The sequence below is a fragment of the Ostrinia furnacalis genome, unplaced genomic scaffold (genome assembly GCF_004193835.3).
Source record: "Ostrinia furnacalis isolate ACB-3 unplaced genomic scaffold, ASM419383v2 OfSCF1098, whole genome shotgun sequence".
Lineage (NCBI taxonomy): Eukaryota > Metazoa > Arthropoda > Insecta > Lepidoptera > Crambidae > Ostrinia > Ostrinia furnacalis.
In genome coordinates this window covers 1,154,835-1,172,738 of record NW_021131337.1, presented here as the reverse complement: position 1 = coordinate 1,172,738, position 17,904 = coordinate 1,154,835, and the positions used below count along the sequence as shown (strand labels likewise).

At 43.5% G+C, this 17,904-nt stretch overlaps 1 protein-coding gene across 1 annotated transcript in view; it reads right to left on the bottom strand.

Moving 5' to 3' along the window:
- Eps-15 (Epidermal growth factor receptor pathway substrate 15) overlaps positions 1-17,904 on the bottom strand; it is a 40,252-nt gene that overhangs the window by 3,143 nt on the left and 19,205 nt on the right. The window contains exons 11-19 of the mRNA XM_028302252.1: positions 12,043-12,207; positions 10,854-10,943; positions 10,413-10,612; positions 10,139-10,259; positions 9,485-9,655; positions 9,255-9,344; positions 8,556-8,696; positions 6,800-6,895; positions 4,794-4,958 (exon numbers count right to left, since the gene is read on the bottom strand). Of these exons, the coding sequence (XP_028158053.1) occupies positions 4,794-4,958; positions 6,800-6,895; positions 8,556-8,696; positions 9,255-9,344; positions 9,485-9,655; positions 10,139-10,259; positions 10,413-10,612; positions 10,854-10,943; positions 12,043-12,207 (1,239 nt within the window). The remainder of the gene's footprint in view (positions 1-4,793; positions 4,959-6,799; positions 6,896-8,555; positions 8,697-9,254; positions 9,345-9,484; positions 9,656-10,138; positions 10,260-10,412; positions 10,613-10,853; positions 10,944-12,042; positions 12,208-17,904) is intronic.

Here is a 17,904-nt window from a genome sequence, read left to right as displayed (position 1 = left end):
AGTAGCAACCACTACCGGCGACTTGTGCCCCGTCATACGAATACTCGGAATACTGGTTGAATGTTTCGAGTGTGCGGCAATAATTACGAGGTAAGGAAATATTTAATTAATTTAAAAATTATTGTAATGACGGAAACACACAGTGTTTTTATCTTACACACTCAAAATACATAATATTAATAAGAATATATTGAACGTTTTTAATGAAAATAAGCATGACTAGTTATGCATTTTCCTATCAACCATTCAGTAATAAAAAGCACCTTGATATAAAAAAATAATAGTGACTAAACTTCCAAAATCTGTGACTACTACATTCCTTACTATTATGTAATTTTACTGTAGTTCCCTTTTCCCAATTGGTTATACTCTTCAAACTGAAAGGGCATGCTTGTAAGTGCAATATAAAAGCAGTGAACTACATCTAAATGGCATGACGGAACAGAGAAAGTAAAATATACCATAACAAACTGTTTAATAAAGTGTTTTTTAAACAGAATGTATATGAGACCTTTTAAGTCAAATATATTAAGAAGTGGGCGGGGCTTATGACGTTTGTATGAAACGCCTGGACCTCGCAGCTGTCTCATACCTTACATGACGGTATTTAAGAATAAATTAATATTTCAATTTACATAAGAACATTTCTGGTACAGTCAGTCACATAGTTCGTGACACCCAAAGTTGCCAAAAGGTTGACAACACAACTTTATTCCAATTGTAACAAAGACGTGTTGCGAACATATTGGCTACTTTAGGTGTCATGAACGATTGACGCTGCCTGTACTTGAAGGCTTTATACATTTTACTTTCTCTTTAGCAAACAAGGAATAAATAAAATAGCGATACTAATCACGTCACTCGGACTCGCAAGCGCGGCGCGGGGAGGGCGGGGCAAATAAACACGAATAACCGAAACAAAACCAAATCAATCTGAAAATCAAATGTTAACTTAAAAATAACATACTATTTCGTTGAAAGCCATAAAAACATTTCAAATCTAATATTTGTTGCAGTCATAGCATAGCATGAAATGCATGAAAAATGCATAGCCAATGCAAAATTATCAGCAAACTAATAACTAAAATATTATGCATTTATGGCTTTCTCCAAAGAGACGAATCTAGGACACAAACAACAATTAATTTATCGAATTTCTACTCTATAATTTATAAATCAGGTTGTATTACACCTGAAACAACGATTTTAACTAATTTTATATAAATTGATGCTTTATGCTTACCATCCAATTAGTTTACTAGTGATATTAAAAAATCACAATTTAAGAGTGTCCAATTAACATTTCATAAATTCGTATTTAAAACAGTTTGGTCAGAAAGAAGCAATGATATTTATCAATAAATTATTGTCGTAGACATAAAATAAGTATCATGTCATCACTTCTGGTGTGCAATATAGTAATGCTATTTATTTACTCTTCGGTCACAAACTAGTTACTGTAAGGCAAAGTTTAGCATGAACAATCGAATCACATCAGCATTCGAACATTTCTGTCATTAAATTATACATTAGGGAGAGGCACATTGTTGTATTACAGTCAAGTATGATTCATCTGAATGGCTAAATATTTAAAAATGAATTTGTGACCGAGCAGCGTTGTTTTAAACTTATCACACTTATCTATGTAATTGTCGATCTGTACAGAAATACTCAGAAGGAAATATTTTTAGTACAGTCAGTATGAAACAGTTCGTGACACCCAAATGGCCAAAAGATAACACAACCTTATTTTAATTGCAACAAAAACGTGTTGTTAATTTATTGGGTACTTTGGGTGTCATGAACTATTGACGCTAACTGTACAAAGTGAAATGACTGAAATAGCTACTGAATTATAGTGAAATCGATAGCACATCAGACTATATTTTTTGTAAAATAGCTTCTACTACAACGATATAAGACGCCTCTATGTTTAGTTTGTTGTGCTGTCGTCCTTATATTATACTCAGCGCAAACACTCGTGGCAGGCGGTGTAATAATAAAACAGTCCATAATCAAATTTTCTCTCGCACTCACACTGGTTATGGGTGACGTCACACTGAGGCAGGCATAGCGTTGTTTATATTACTTAATAATCTATAATATAAAAATGAATCGCAAAATGAGTTGATAAGCGCATAACTCAACAACGCCTGGACCAAGGCAATCTTACCAATTATTTTTTTAAATGTTCGTTAAAGTCCAAGGATGGTTTTTACTGCGAGAAAAGATTGTATAATTTCCGGGAAAATCCTAAAAAAACTTGAAACTTCACCCCTAAGGGGCTTCGGGGTCCACGCGTACAAAGTCGCGGGCGGCCGTAATTATAAAAGATTAGAAGTAATTAATAAAATATTGGCGAGTGTGCATCTCTGTTTCAAAAATTACTTATGACCACGAGTCTTTGCGTCGAGTATACAGGGTGTTAGGTAAATGGGTATATGAGCCGACACTAGCCCATGTTAACGTGGTCATATAAATGGTATGGTGAAGTCAGAAAATTGATATCTTCATTTTAATTATTTTAATTTTCATACAAATCGGATTTTATAAAATTTATTTCGTATGAAAATTAAAAAAATCAAAATGATGATATCAAATTTCTGACTTCACCATACCATTTATATGACCATGTTAACATGGTCTAGTGTCGGCTCATATATCCATTTACCTAACACCCTGTAGTGAGATATCTTCGCTATTTATGTATGTTTATCTAGACAATTTTATGCAGCTCACTATTTTATTTATTTTATCAATAGTCCGTGACCCTCACTCGGCATGGGGCACACTGAAAACCAGCGACGTGGCCTTCGTCACCGTGGGCCACGGCATATGCTGAGTGGGGTCGCGTTGCAGTGGGCATCTTGTTGGTGGATGGGTGGCACTGCTCAGTTTGCTCTTGTTTTTATTTTTTCTTCTTTTATTATTATGTGCCACTGTCATGTCTATGTAATTGCCTGTATTTGTGTGATGTCCGTTGTATAGCCTGACCAGGAACATAAAAACCCTGGCATAGAGGCGCGTCAATTGCATTTGATAGTGCAACACTGAGTACAGTCGTACCTGTGTTAAATTAATAGGCTAACTTTATGTATCAGGATTCAGGATTTCGGGCTAATTTGATATTTTCATAAATTAACGAAAAAATATATTTATAGGTAACCTGATTTAAATAAATTAAATGAAACCATCAATCGAGCTAGTAGAATTTATTTTATTATTCATCAATGATCAAATTCAGAACTTGAATATTCAACTGCAATGTCTGCTCATGAACGCTTCAAACTCGGTACTTCTTTCCCAATCCCATAAAATTCAACAATTAGAAAGTGACAATAAATTTTAAAATAGGTAGTTGAAACAAACCACAGCTAATTTTCATAGTGGACTGTACTATACGATAAACATGTCAGTCAATTTGACAACCTTTGTCGGAAACATTATTAAATGAAAATATTGTCCGAACCCTTAGTATTTCTCTTCGACAAATAGGGTAAACCACCCAATTATTGGCACTTTAAGCAGCTACTTCACAAAACCGGTAAAATTTGCATGTAAAAATATGTTTTATCAAAGAAATAAACATTTATATTGGTCTTTTAATCTTTGCAGAATATTATAAAGTACTTATCATTAATAAATTAAATCATTTATTCAATATAGTGTACCTTTTAAAAAAATACCTCAAAATACCAGTTGTTGGCATAGCCAAACCTTTTATTGGCAGTGATAATTACCTATTATTGGCACTGTTCCCGCAAGACTGAAAAATAGCTGCTAGGTCTTATGTAGAGGTTTTAAAGAGATTCATGATAAAAATAAACAAAATAAAATCCTTTGTTATAAGAAAAGTAACATTTATTTGTATAGGAACATACCATATTTCAGTTCAAACGCTTATATTTAAATATGGTTTTAAACTTTCCATAAACACTTTTATAAAATCTTCTTTTCTCTTCGGAAATACTTTTTTGCTACTGATTTTTATTTTATCCAGTCAACAAAAAGCTGTTCTTCCTCGTCAGTTAAAATTGTGAACGGACCGGGCTTAGAGCGATGATCAGGATGTTTCAATCTGAATTGTATAGTAGACCGTGGTACCACTTTCAAAGCCTTATTCCAATAATCCCGGGGATTAGTGAACTTTTTATTCATTAATCCCCGCTAACGCCAATGGAGCTTATAATGGAGATTAATGAACTTTTTACTTTATTTTATTTTTCTTTATTCAGAAAACTACGTTAAAAATAAAATACTAATGTACGGTTTGTCAAACAAATGGTTGATGCGCCGCGATGTTTGATAAAATAAAAAACGTGTGTAGCCAGTTGAGTAATAAATGATATTACTGTACAATTTCTACTAAAAAATATAAGGTTTGGCTACAAAAAACCTTAATTTTCTTAAAAAACTGGAGCATGCCAATAAATTGGTAGAGTGCCAATGATTGGGTGGTTTACCCTACTTTAACACATTGTGAGCCACTTTTCTTTCATGACTATAAAAATATTTTAGCAATTTAATTCATAAAACCAATTGCGCACATTTAAAACAAAGTTTGTTTACACTTTGACAGCAATAGATTGACATGCAAGGTGACATGTCAATGAAGTTTTCAGTTACTGTTGCCATTAAAAGAAATTAGTACCATTAGTTTTCCGCAACATGGCGAGGGTTTTTATGTTCCTGGTCAGGCTATAATAAATGTATCTTTCTTTCTTTCCAATTACACAGATAAGCGTCCAAATATAACTCTTATTACTAAGACAATAAGCGTGTTAGTGTGGTACCTTGTGCGGCGGGTTGGGTCGCGGCGGGGCGGGGCGCGGCGGCGGCGTCTTGTGCGCCTTGGGCGGCAGCACGGGCGTCGGCGACTCCGCGCCGGAGCCACCGCCTGCCAGGCTGGAGCGCGTGGGAGCGTGAAGCACGGCGAACGGGTCGGATTCCCACGCGCCCTGCAGTAGTAAATGTTGGGATTCTTTGAAGTGTGTCACACCAAATGTTGACGATGGCCATCAAGAGTAGATACTAGGTAGCTAGATCTACGTATTTATGTGCCTTGAGAAATATGTAACTAAAATAATTATTAATTATCTTTGTGTTTTGTTTATGAAACTTATCTGTTACTAGATTTGCCTCTTTGAGTAACTGAAATATGTCCTTAGAATGCTATATGTATGTGCGATTATCTATTCTTACAAAACTAAAATGTTACCTATATCCAAATGTTTAATACGGTTGTTTACCTACAATGTTTGTTTGATTTTGGGATCAATAAATAATACGCAACTCCGGGTGCGCGTATGTAATAATATTGTCGCGCCTAGAACATGACATGCTAGAGCTAGCCGTTAGCGATGCGGCCCGCTGATTGGCCGGAGGCCTCTGTCCTTTTATGGTCAGAAGCCACTCGCGGCCCACCGCGCCGCACACGCGGCCGAGAGCCGCCAGTCGTGATCCAACAACTTCCGCGAACGCACGTACGCACCCCCGAACGCGCCTTTCGGTTATTTTCACTTACAAACTGGACTTTCATTTCATTTATTCATATCATCGTTCACCCATCGACCTACATCGCCTACACCAAAGAACGCGGGCCCGCGCTCCAACCGCGCCGCACTGCAACTGCCGAACGACAAACGAGGCGGCGCGGGCGCGGGACAGAAGCGGCGCGAGCGCGGGCCCGCGCTGTTGTATTACTATGGCCGCCATATTAGCATGACACACCTAATCTGAGGTGAGCATGGCTACACGGAAACGCTAATTGAGAACTATTCATGGTTATAGGAATAAGTTATTCCTATAACAAGTATAGCTTCTATACTTGTTATAGGAATAAGTTATTGGGCGGCAGCACCGGCGTGGGTGACTCCGCGCCGGAGCCCGAGCCTGCCAGGCTGGAGCGCGTGGGAGCGTGAAGCACGGCGAACGGGTCGGACTCCCACGCGCCCTGCAGATTATGAAGCGACTGTTTTTTATCGAAACAAGAGGCGGTACTTCCAGCGTCCTGGGAGAATGCTATCCCGTAGGAAAACAATCACCGCTGCCTCTCTGGCAGTCGGTTCTTTGTCGCAGGTGACGGATTCGACTCGGATTCGTCGACTCCTGAAACTAGTGACACAGGGCAAGAGCGAGAGCATGCGAAATACTTGCGGAAACGCAAAATAGATAATAAAGTGGGGTCTAGCTGAGATACTCCTTCGACAAAGTCTGTAAGGACCTCATCCCAAAAGGCCGGAGCAGGCAAGGGTGGGCGCAAACTTACTACTGGCCACTATGTTGGGCTGGCACAGGCCCAAAAAGAACTTAACGCTTTAAAGAGGGAGGCGGTCGAATTAGAGCATGAGAAGACAGCCGCGGCTCGACTAGCGATCAACTCAGTCAGTGCCTGAAGTATGGGAGCAGCACGGGAGGGTGATTTGTGACGTCAAATGTCAACGAGACTTCTGATTCTCCTCCAGATGTGTATGTTAGTCACGTCAAAATATGGCAATGGCACTTATAATAAGAGTTGGTAAATAATTAAAAACCTTCCACGTACATTGTACGCGCGGGTGACGATAGTCAAAACCGTGGATCATTTATGCCACTTTTTCTAAATAAATCATCATCATCATCAACATTTCAGCCACAGCTGGTTATAAGCCTTCCCCAATGATTTCCATATCGCCTAGTGAGAAAATAATTTTAAATATATATGGTAAAAACTACGTCATCGATCACAGTTATGAATAGAAAGTCAACGATACTAGGTATATGAATGTATAAATTATAACAAAGAACGAAATAATCTTACGTCATCGTTCGCCTTGGGCTTGTTGTCGGCGGGCGCGAAGGCATCGCCAGCGAAAGGGTCTGCGCTGGGCGCGAACGGGTCGTGGCCGAAGCCGTCCTGCGACACACAAACGATTCATGTACAGTTCACTGCAAAATTACAATTTTTTTAGCCTTCAAATTATCAGAGTTGGTTACGGAATGAATGACGTCATTAATCCATGGTGTCGAGTTCTATAAAGTGATACCGTGGAAAGGACGACTATAAATACGGCGAATCAACCTGGTATCTGAAGCCGGGTCCAGACATGATCATTTGACCGATCCTATCACCGTATCCGATCACCGTATCCGTATCTGCGTATTGTATCAAGCCCCGTATCAAGTTGTGGACGCCTCCGACTTGCTCCGTATCCGTATCTTCACAATACAATACAATTAACGTATCACCTTTGATGATCGGACAAAAACTGACACGACATGGGACGGGCCGTTTCATAATGGCGTATCGAGATCCCGTATCATGATACGTACATCATTACCCGTCCACATAATGCGATCATGATACGCGTCGACGATACGGATACGGTGATCGGATTGGGCAAATTATCATGTCTGGACCCGCCTTATCTGTCTGCGACATACAAGTAATAAAACATACCAATTAAAACTGTATTGGCACTGACAGCGTCAAAGAAAATGACGCCAACCGCTTCACTATAGCATTAACACTCGTCAGCGCTACTGGCGATGAAGGTCTTGTAGTTCCTGGTCAGTAGCGCCAACTATACTCGACGCAAAGACTCGTGACACGCGGGGCCATAAGTAATTTTTGCAACAGAGATGCACACTCGCCAATATTTTATTAATTACTAGCTGACCCGGCGAACTTCGTACCGCCTTAGCGTAGAGATTTTCTTAATATTTTTTTCCGTAAGAACCATCCTTGGACTTCCACAAACATTTAAAAAAAAGAATTATCGAAATCGGTTCAGCCGTTCACACGTGATGCCGTGACAACGCGAAACGGGTTTCATTTTTATATATATAGATGACGTATTATAAACAACGCTATGCCTGCCTCCGTGTGACCTATAACCAGTGTGAGTGCGAGAGAAAACGTGATATGCACTGTCTTATATTATTACACCGCCTGCTACGAGTCTGCGCCGAGTATAGTGACCGTAAGGCTGGTTTTAGTATCACGCGGACTGTCAGTGCGGATCGCTCCGCACAGCCCATCTGTATGAACTACTAGGGAGCGGAGCGTTTCCTCCGGACCGCATTACTCTAAAGGCCTATTCAAACCTGAGCGATAATCGCTGCCGCTGTGGGTAGAGGTACATACCGCGCGGGTTTCGCTCAGGTATTTAGTATCAAGTACCGCGGTTAGAGCGACCTGAGCTTAGGTATAAACAGTAATATTACCGCATACCCACTGGGTTTTCTCTGCCGCAGACGGTAGCGAATACCGCTTAGGTTTGAATAGGCCTTAAAACGCTCCCTAGAAGTTCATACAGATTGGCCGTGCGGAGCGGGTCCGCACCGGACGGTCCGCGTGACACTAAAACCAGCCTAAGAGTAGGCGCACACCGTTGATTTTTAGTTGTTCGATAGTTGTGCCCGATTTTAATTTGTATGAAGAATCGGCCAAATTGAATCGGCGTAGTGTGCGCACTCCCATACATGCCCATACTGATCAGCTGCCCGACTAAACTATCGGCCGACGAAAAATCAACGGTGTGCGCCTAGTCTAAATAGTCGCCAAGTGATATTACCTGCTTTGCGTTGTGGTTGGGCTGACTGGGCGCGAATGGGTCGCGCGCGCGGAAGGCGTCGTCCTTGAAGGGGTCGGCGCCGAATCCCGCCGACCCGTTCATGTTGCCGAACGCGTTCTCGCCAGAGAACGATTCATCCTCCTGGAAAGTAACAGCGATATATTAATATGTAAAACTTTAACCTTCTTAAAGAACGATATTTTTAAATAAACGACACCTATTATTTTAAAATTTTAATTCCTCGCAGCATAGGCGAGGGTCTTACATACACGTTTTATAAGCATGGATTTTATTAACGAGACTGGCGACATCTATAGACCCGCCACAGGCCTTGCCATACGTGGCGAGCCCCTTAATCTTGCATCGCGGTGTCAGAGTTGTCTACCCTGACTAGTATAAGTAGAAAACCGAGATGGTAAATAATAGGATCTTGGTCACAACACGCGCTCGGAAGGAAACATTTACACTGTAGTGTATGACACACCTCTCCTTAGTACCAACTTAATGCAAGGCATAGTTATACTTATAAGTTAGCTGTAAGTCATTTTAAGGCAGTATTAAACCGATCGTCGACCAATTAACATCTTTGATTCCATCTCCTTGGTCCCCACATTACATGGCGACCCTGCCAGGATACAACACCTTTAGCTTCCTTATAGAGGTTGATCATCAAATGCCACTGGTCTAATCTGTACGTACCAGCGCGTCACTGGGCGTGGCGCCGCGCACGACACGCGCTAAGTGTTCGGCGCCGAACTGCGGCTGCAGCGCGTCACTATACTGCAGTCCCTGCGGACACACAGCTCGTACGTACCAGCGCGTCACTAGGCGTGGCGCCGCGCACAACACGCGCTAAGTGTTCGGCGCCGAACTGCGGCTGCAGCGCGTCACTATACTGCAGTCCCTGCGGACACACAGCTCGTACGTACCAGCGCGTCACTAGGCGTGGCGCCGCGCACAACACGCGCTAAGTGTTCGGCGCCAAACTGCGGCTGCAGCGCCGCCGCCGCCGCCGCCGCCGGCCCGCCCGCCTCTAACGCCGCCGTCGCGTCCGTGATCAGACGAAACTGCTCCTCCAGGTAACCGATCTTGATGTTCGCCTGGGGAGATAATAAAAGAATTAAAGCCCGGTCTGTGAGCACGTACAATTTTGTCCAATGACCCCAAGCTACCCATCCTTATCGCTCGCGCGTAATTATATTGCTGTCGCGACTGTGCGACGGGCGCCCGCAGTGAGTGTGCGAGCGCGACAGCAACATAATTACACGCGAGCGATAAGGATGGGTAGATTGGGGTCATTGGACAAAATTCTACGTGCTCGCAGACCAGACTATAGTACTCAATATCAATTGGTTCGATTCAGTGCTTATACAACTACGCTGCGTTACCCCACATTGTACCCCGCCTCAAAACGTGCCGCTAGTCACAAATTCACTATCAGATCGCCAACCAGCCTTTGAGCTAGGGTGTAAAGTGGGAGATCACGCCAGTGGTCGCCTTCTGCCTGTAAGTTCAGTGGTACTTAGCCGAGTCAGATGGCGGTGCGACCGACTCAAGAAAACTTGTCCAGGATGACGTCACACCTGGCTGAGCGCGATGACGGTGCGGCTCAGGCGAGCAGTGATCGCGTCCGCTTCCGCCTCCGCAGCAGTAGCGTCCTGCTGCAGCGCGCGCTCCTCCTTGAGCGTCTGCGCGGCGGCCCACCTAGGATGACGTCACACCTGGCTGAGCGCGATGACGGTGCGGCTCAGGCGAGCAGTGATCGCGTCCGCTTCTGCCTCCGCAGCAGTAGCGTCCTGCTGCAGCGCGCGCTCCTCCTTGAGCGTCTGCGCGGCGGCCCACCTAGGATGACGTCACACCTGGCTGAGCGCGATGACGGTGCGGCTCAGGCGAGCAGTGATCGCGTCCGCTTCTGCCTCCGCAGCAGTAGCGTCCTGCTGGAGCGCGCGTTCCTTCTCCTTGAGCGTCTGTGCGGCCGCTCGCCTCGCCGCCACCTCCGCTTCCGTCTCCGCCGCCGCCGCCTCCGCCGCCGACACTTGCGCGCGGAGCTTGTCCACCTGAGGAGACAAACACAGATAAGCAAAAAATATACAGACGAAAATAAATCCGATTTTGGTGTCGGTCACGCACCGGTAAGGCTCAGTGTCCATCAAGGCAATTTCATTCAATTTCAAATTAACAGAATAAAGTCTGATTGTTTATTCAAAACATTTCTCCGCTCCGCTCCACCTTGCAGGAAACCGGGCCTTATGCTTGAACATAAAACTTTAAATCGCGTTTTAAAGTACATTATCTTACCTGTGACTTGAGGTCGTTTAATCTCTTTTGTGCTTCTCCTTTTTGGTTTTCTAACTGTTTTAACGTTGCCGTCAATGTGTCCAGCTCACTCTGTAAATAAAAATCTGAGTTATAGAGACACTTCACAGACAAAAAGTCTTTTGACCACACAAACAATCGACGTGAGTTAAACGCTCATCTACGTCTCATGGAAGAGTGACATGATTAACGCTCCAACAGCAAATAGGAATCGTGTGGCGCGCTTGTACCATAAGGGGGAAAAATGCAAAACAGTTACAAGAACGAAGAATAAGATGTCGCGAGGTAGAGTGCAATCTACCCTAGACTCTAGGTATGACAATGGGTGGTTGGTGGCAGCCAGCGCTCTCACCTGCAGACTGGAAGCCTCTCCGCTCTTGACGGCGAGCGAGCGCTGCTTGGCCGCGAGCTCTGCGTCCACTCTCACCAGCCAGCGCTCTCACCTGCAGACTGGAAGCCTCTCCGCTCTTGACGGCGAGCGAGCGCTGCTTGGCCGCGAGCTCTGCGTCCACTCTCACCAGCCAGCGCTCTCACCTGCAGACTGGAAGCCTCTCCGCTCTTGACGGCGAGCGAGCGCTGCTTGGCCGCGAGCTCTGCGTCCACTCTCACCAGCCAGCGCTCTCACCTGCAGACTGGAAGCCTCTCCGCTCTTGACGGCGAGCGAGCGCTGCTTGGCCGCGAGCTCTGCGTCCACTCTCACCAGCCAGCGCTCTCACCTGCAGACTGGAAGCCTCTCCGCTCTTGACGGCGAGCGAGCGCTGCTTGGCCGCGAGCTCTGCGTCCACTCTCACCAGCCAGCGCTCTCACCTGCAGACTGGAAGCCTCTCCGCTCTTGACGGCGAGCGAGCGCTGCTTGGCCGCGAGCTCTGCGTCCACTCTCACCAGCCAGCGCTCTCACCTGCAGACTGGAAGCCTCTCCGCTCTTGACGGCGAGCGAGCGCTGCTTGGCCGCGAGCTCTGCGTCCACTCTCACCAGCCAGCGCTCTCACCTGCAGACTGGAAGCCTCTCCGCTCTTGACGGCGAGCGAGCGCTGCTTGGCCGCGAGCTCTGCGTCCACTCTCACCAGCCAGCGCTCTCACCTGCAGACTGGAAGCCTCTCCGCTCTTGACGGCGAGCGAGCGCTGCTTGGCCGCGAGCTCTGCGTCCACTCTCACCAGCCAGCGCTCTCACCTGCAGACTGGAAGCCTCTCCGCTCTTGACGGCGAGCGAGCGCTGCTTGGCCGCGAGCTCTGCGTCAAGCGCGAGCCGCTCCCGCGCCAACGCGTCCACCTCGCGCGCTATGGCCTCCATCTCAGGCGTCGGCTGCGGGCCTAAGTTCAGTGCCGGCTCGTTCTTCTGTAAAACATTAAGCTTATTAAACCAACTAACACGATAATTTGAGATTGCGGTCAAATACCTGGCTTGTCTAGCATAAAAAAAAAAAAAAAATACAAACGAATATTTTGAGAAGCCTTTTAAGGGCCCTCGCCCACTAACGCGCATTAGTCGCATTTGCAACGCTCTACAGATGTGATGCCAACGCGCTACTGCATCGCTACAAAAAGTCGCGAGGGCCCTAAACCCCCGACGCAAAAACAGGTGTGTTATAAGTTTGCAGGTCTGTCTATGACATCATAGCTCCTGAACGACTGGCGCTTTTTAGATTTTGTTTTTTATACACTTAAAAAGAGGATTTCGTCTACACAAAAAAAAATTACTGGTTGTTAATACATAATACATTCTAGAATTTATTCAAAAATCTGTCAGACTTGACAATTCATCAATAAAAATGGCTTTCCTACAAATATTTATAACACTTTTTGCAATAAACCTAATAAATTGCAGTGCGAAGATATCAGAACAGTTTCAGACATCCCCACAACATCGTGTTAGACACAGGCAAAACAAAAATGTTATACAAAAATGGGAATTTGAACTGGACGAAAGAGTTGAATATCCAAGTAAGTATAAATAAAATCATTTATTTTCAAATGCTTAAAGTCCGGTCGCCGAGCAGATAGAATTTCGTACATGTCCCCGAGCCACTCGCTCGCACACTCACTGCGGCCGCCCGTCGCATAGTCGCGACAGCAATATAATTACGATAAGGATGGGTGGCTTGGAGTCATTGTACGAAATTATATCTGTTCAGCGACCGGACTTTAGTAACCCTTTTGAAAACTTTTATCGTATCATTAATCTCCTCTTACATTTTAGGAGGTGATAAAGAAAAACTCAGGCAAATATCGTCTCTATGGTCGGAATACTACGAGTGTTCCACGCGACTGGCACGCAGCGTGAACGCAGCGGCACGGCTGCCGTCAATAGCAGCGGCGGCGTATGAAGACGCGATCGCTCGGCTGCCGTGCGGCCTGTGTGTCGCGCCCGATACTGTCGCTGTCAAATGGCTTTACCAAGTAACTTCATTTTTATTCATTGAGCACTCTTTTATTTCAAGAATTATACAGGGTGGGCTAGAAAGACGTCAGAATTTGAAAGCTTCAAAATGGCACGTGGGGCGAGGCTAGCGGCTTATGGTAGCTCTGCTCATTGAAATTTAGTCGGACGGAGCGTTTCACTGGAGAACAGCGTGCATTTTGCGTACAGACACGTGCCGTTCTGAAGCTATGCGGCTACAAAATTGTACGTCTTTCTGACTCATGCTGTAGATATTTTTACTAGGATCAGTTTTTAACTCAATGGTGATGATTTCAGAAACCAAAATCAACATTTCTACCACTAGACGCGGACGAACGCATGGTCATTGAAGACAACGGAAACTTAGCGATATTTAAAGTGAGGAAGGAAGACGCAGGCGCATACAAGTGCACTATTGGCCAAAGCGCAGGAGGCACGGTGTTACTTGACGTAGTAAATAGAAGGGAACCGTATAGAGTGGTAAGTACCGAATAAGCTTTGGAATCGATATTTGTTAGCCCAAAATGAAATCAACAAAATTTCTCAAAGTCACTCAATGGGTGCGTTTGGCTAGCAAAATGGCGATCACTAAGCGGTAAGCGCTGAAAAAAATTATGAAACATGTCACTATTGAAGTTAGCAAACGTGTCCTCGCCGATAACAGCCGAAAACTGCTTTAACGATCGCCATTTTGCATAAAAGCGCTTACCATTTCTACACTCAACATCAAATAAACCGCACCTTCCGCGACGCGAACTTTAAAGATTTTCTTCTGACACAATTATGGTACCCCAACAATATTGGTGTTATTTGAAAGCCCAATAAATATCCTTAAAGAAAAATACATTTAATTTCTAAATAAATGATTAACATATACCATAAATGTGACTTGAAAATAGACCTCACTGGGCTCACCTCTGGAATCAATAAAACCAATTTTTATGGTTATAAAACCAAATAAAGATCTCACGTGTCCTCTTTAACAGATGGATAGCGATTAATCCCAACTTAACAGTTTTATAGTCATAAAAAATGGCTATAGCGTAACTACCTATTTTTTGAGAAAACGAAAGACACATTTTTGGGGTAAAAACCTTTGCTTTAATGAAATGAAGTTTAAAACTAGGCTTTCAAATGGTACCAATGTTGGTGGGAAGTGGGGATGCATACGTGTGATAAGTGCTTGTCGCGGGAGGTGCGATTTATTTGATGCCGAGTGTATATTCAACCAAACGCACCCAATGACTTGAAAAACCCAGCAATCATTGTGAGCAACAAACGTCTGCCATCTGTGGGCTGAGTGTGAGTTTAAAAAATGTATGAAAATTTTAGTTTTTGTAAGTTTCCCGCTAGGGGCGCTGTACAATCCGTCATACATTTAATGTCATTTTTTGACGCGCTCACTAGTGAGCTCGTTTGAAAAAAACTCACACTCAGCCCTCGGTTTTGGTCTGACTTTTTAACAGGTGAAACCTCCCACATCCCGCGGGCCGTACCCCGCATCAGTACAGTGGATACAAGTCGCGGACTTGTCCCTGCTATCTTTCACATCATGGGCGCCATGGAGCGAGTGCAGTGTTTGCGGGCGCGTCGGCAGACGGAGGCGATATGGGATGTGCTTTGTGAAGGCATCTCGTAATAGAAGCGTGGTACAGTATAGAGTACAGATAGAAAACTATAGATTGTAATGAAATTACAGATATATACCCTTAACTTAGTCAGTGCGTAAGGTATGGAGCGGTACAGAAGGATGTTTTTGTGATGTCATAAGTTAGCGAAACTTCAGATCTCCTTCAGATTTGTATGCTCTGTCATGTCACGTCATAATAATATGTCAATTTCACCTCTCCCATCCCGCTCCTACACCTCAGCCTATAGACCTATAGAACTAAAATATTTACATTTTGAATGATTAATGCTTTTTCTTCCAGGTAAGAAATAAGAATAACTCTACATTGACTGAGCGAGATAAGCTTAGAAAGGCAAATGAACTGAAAGTGTTCCAAGGTTGGTTGACAATTTTGATAAATCTAATTTATTTTACGATAAAAATAACAAGTGCAGTAAAATGAATTTGTGAATTAGTCACGAGACTGTGAACATTTTACTTTTTTAGCTGCAGTAAATTTAATGCTACCCCTGCATGCGTTATTATCCTTAAGGAGGACCCATTGACTGGCGCGCATTTACACGGCCGTAAAGAAAATAGTATTTTATTAACAGTTCTTAAGAGTCGTAATTGCTTAAAACTGATTAACTGATATTTCAATCCGGTCGGCTCCGAGCGTATTCCAGTGGATAGGTACGCGCGCAGACTCGCGCATTCCACCGCATTTTTGGCCGAACGGACATGTGAATCCTGCCTTACAATTCTAATTTACTCTCAAAAGACCGCTTAATTTATAGATTTTCCAGCTGGAATTCCGTGTAGATCTCGCTATCTACCTGTGCGCATACGGAACGCACAGGCAGTGGCTCAGCGGCGCAACGAAATCATGATTGGACTTTGTAAGGCAAGTCTTTATAGTCCAATTTACTACCCATCAAAAACAGGATTTAAGTTTAAAAAGTAAAAAACTCATAAAACTCATTTATTTATGCAAGTAGGCTTTTGAATAGGGACGTGTAAATGTCCCAGTATTAACCCTACCACTGCTTCGGGACAATAAATGGGCCAGTGCTGAGAAGAAGAAGCACAAGCTGCACAAGAGACTCAGTCAATATTGATTTTCAGTGCTCCCTCACTGGGTATTCGCGTGCAATGTAACGTTACAGATTCGAGTATTAGTTCCTCTGTAGTTGAAGTTCCCTTCCACCTTCAGCCTAATCATCAGTTTCCACCAGGTGTGACGAAGGGCAAGAGCTTCCTCGTTGAGAATAAAAACATGTTCTGTCCAGTTACTGCTCTAAATTTGTTCTACGTAATGTAAACTTAGAATATTCCCAATATTTTTTTGTATTATTATGAAAGTACAGGAAACGGCGCAGTTTTTAAAATGGTTTTGGACCTATGGAAGTTCTTTTTTTTACTTAAACTTTTAAGTTGAAAATTTGATAGTGTTCTGATAAAAGCATAATTTTAATGTTTCTAGCGAAACTTTTGTATCTTGAATCAAAGATAGGAAGGTGATTATTTTTTTCAAACATCTGCAATTAATAACAAATCTGTCGAAAAAAAGAAATCTGAGAAAAGTCACCCCAAAAAAAGATAAAAATGTTTAAAGCCTACTAGGTCACAAAATTTTAAAATATCACAAAATTAACTCTATCTCCTAAACTAAGCATAATCGTATTACATACATGGGGGTGATTTAGGTACACCTTGATGTAAGGAATCTAAATTTTTCTTTAAGACCTCACTGTTTTGGCCACCCTGTATAATGTTCGTTTTACATTACACGTGAATGCTCCCGGTGAGGGAGCACCTTAAGCGGCATCAGATATCCAGAAAGACGACAGATCATAAAGTTAATATATCTAGCGGAATAGAGCAACAAAGAACTAGCGCGAAATGAGCAGCAACACTCTGTGATAAAGAAGAAACATTAACTTTAAGCGACAATTAAACGATAACTTTCATTTAGGTGGCGTGCGATAACGACAACATATTCGAAGTGCGGTCGAACACGGGAGCGTTGCTGGAGCGAGCGAACAATACGGCAGGGGTGTACTCACTATCCCAGCGTTTGCCACAAGACCCGCCTGCGCCCGTTTTTGAAACTATCTTCGCGATGTGGGGGGAGAAGCTTATACTTGTGTGTCCCGGGTGAGTGTTTAGACCCTATGGTTCTTTTGGATTTATTCCGAAAAAAGTTATCCGATATTTCGATGTTGCCGTCCCTCTCACGCAATGTGAGATGCAAGCATGAGCGATGGTGACGGATATACTCGAAACTACGTCAACAACGTTTCGGAGTAGCCATGCGGTCCAAGAGCGGTCACTTAGAATTACAACACATTAAGATCTTTGCTACTGCCGTCAAGGTTAACGATCTCAAGATGTAAATGAAAACATTTTTGCTAAATAAGTAGTAGTTTTTTGCTAAATAAGTAATCACACCACACAGTAAGCAAAAGCGCTTTGAACTGTTCTTTGAGTTAAAATAGACCCTAAACCGGAATTTGTAAGCGGAGGATCCTGTCTAAAATCTTTGTCCGACTAGGACTCACCCTTTTGGAACATAAACGCCCACAAACGATATGCTCCAAATAAAAGAACAAAATATATTCCAGCGCATCTCTTCGCGACATCCCGTACACATGGCGAGTGGGCACCAAGTATTTGGCACCTAGGGCGGTGGATAAAGCAAGCGGGGGGCGGGTGCATATCAATGCCAGGGACGACATAGTCTTCACGGAGCTGACCTATGCTGATGCGAACCTTTACAGGTAAATAAACCGAATAATTCCTTTCATATGTCGGCCGTTTGGTGTAGTGGTTCGAAACGAACTACTATTCCGGAGGTTGCGGGTTCGATTCCCGCACAGTACAAACATTTGTGTGCATGAACATATTTGTTTGTATTGGACTGGGTGTTTTCTATGTATAATATGTATGTATTTACAAAAAAAAAAGTATTTAAGTATGTTTATATCCGTTGTCTAGTACCCATAGTACTACAAGCTTTGATTAGT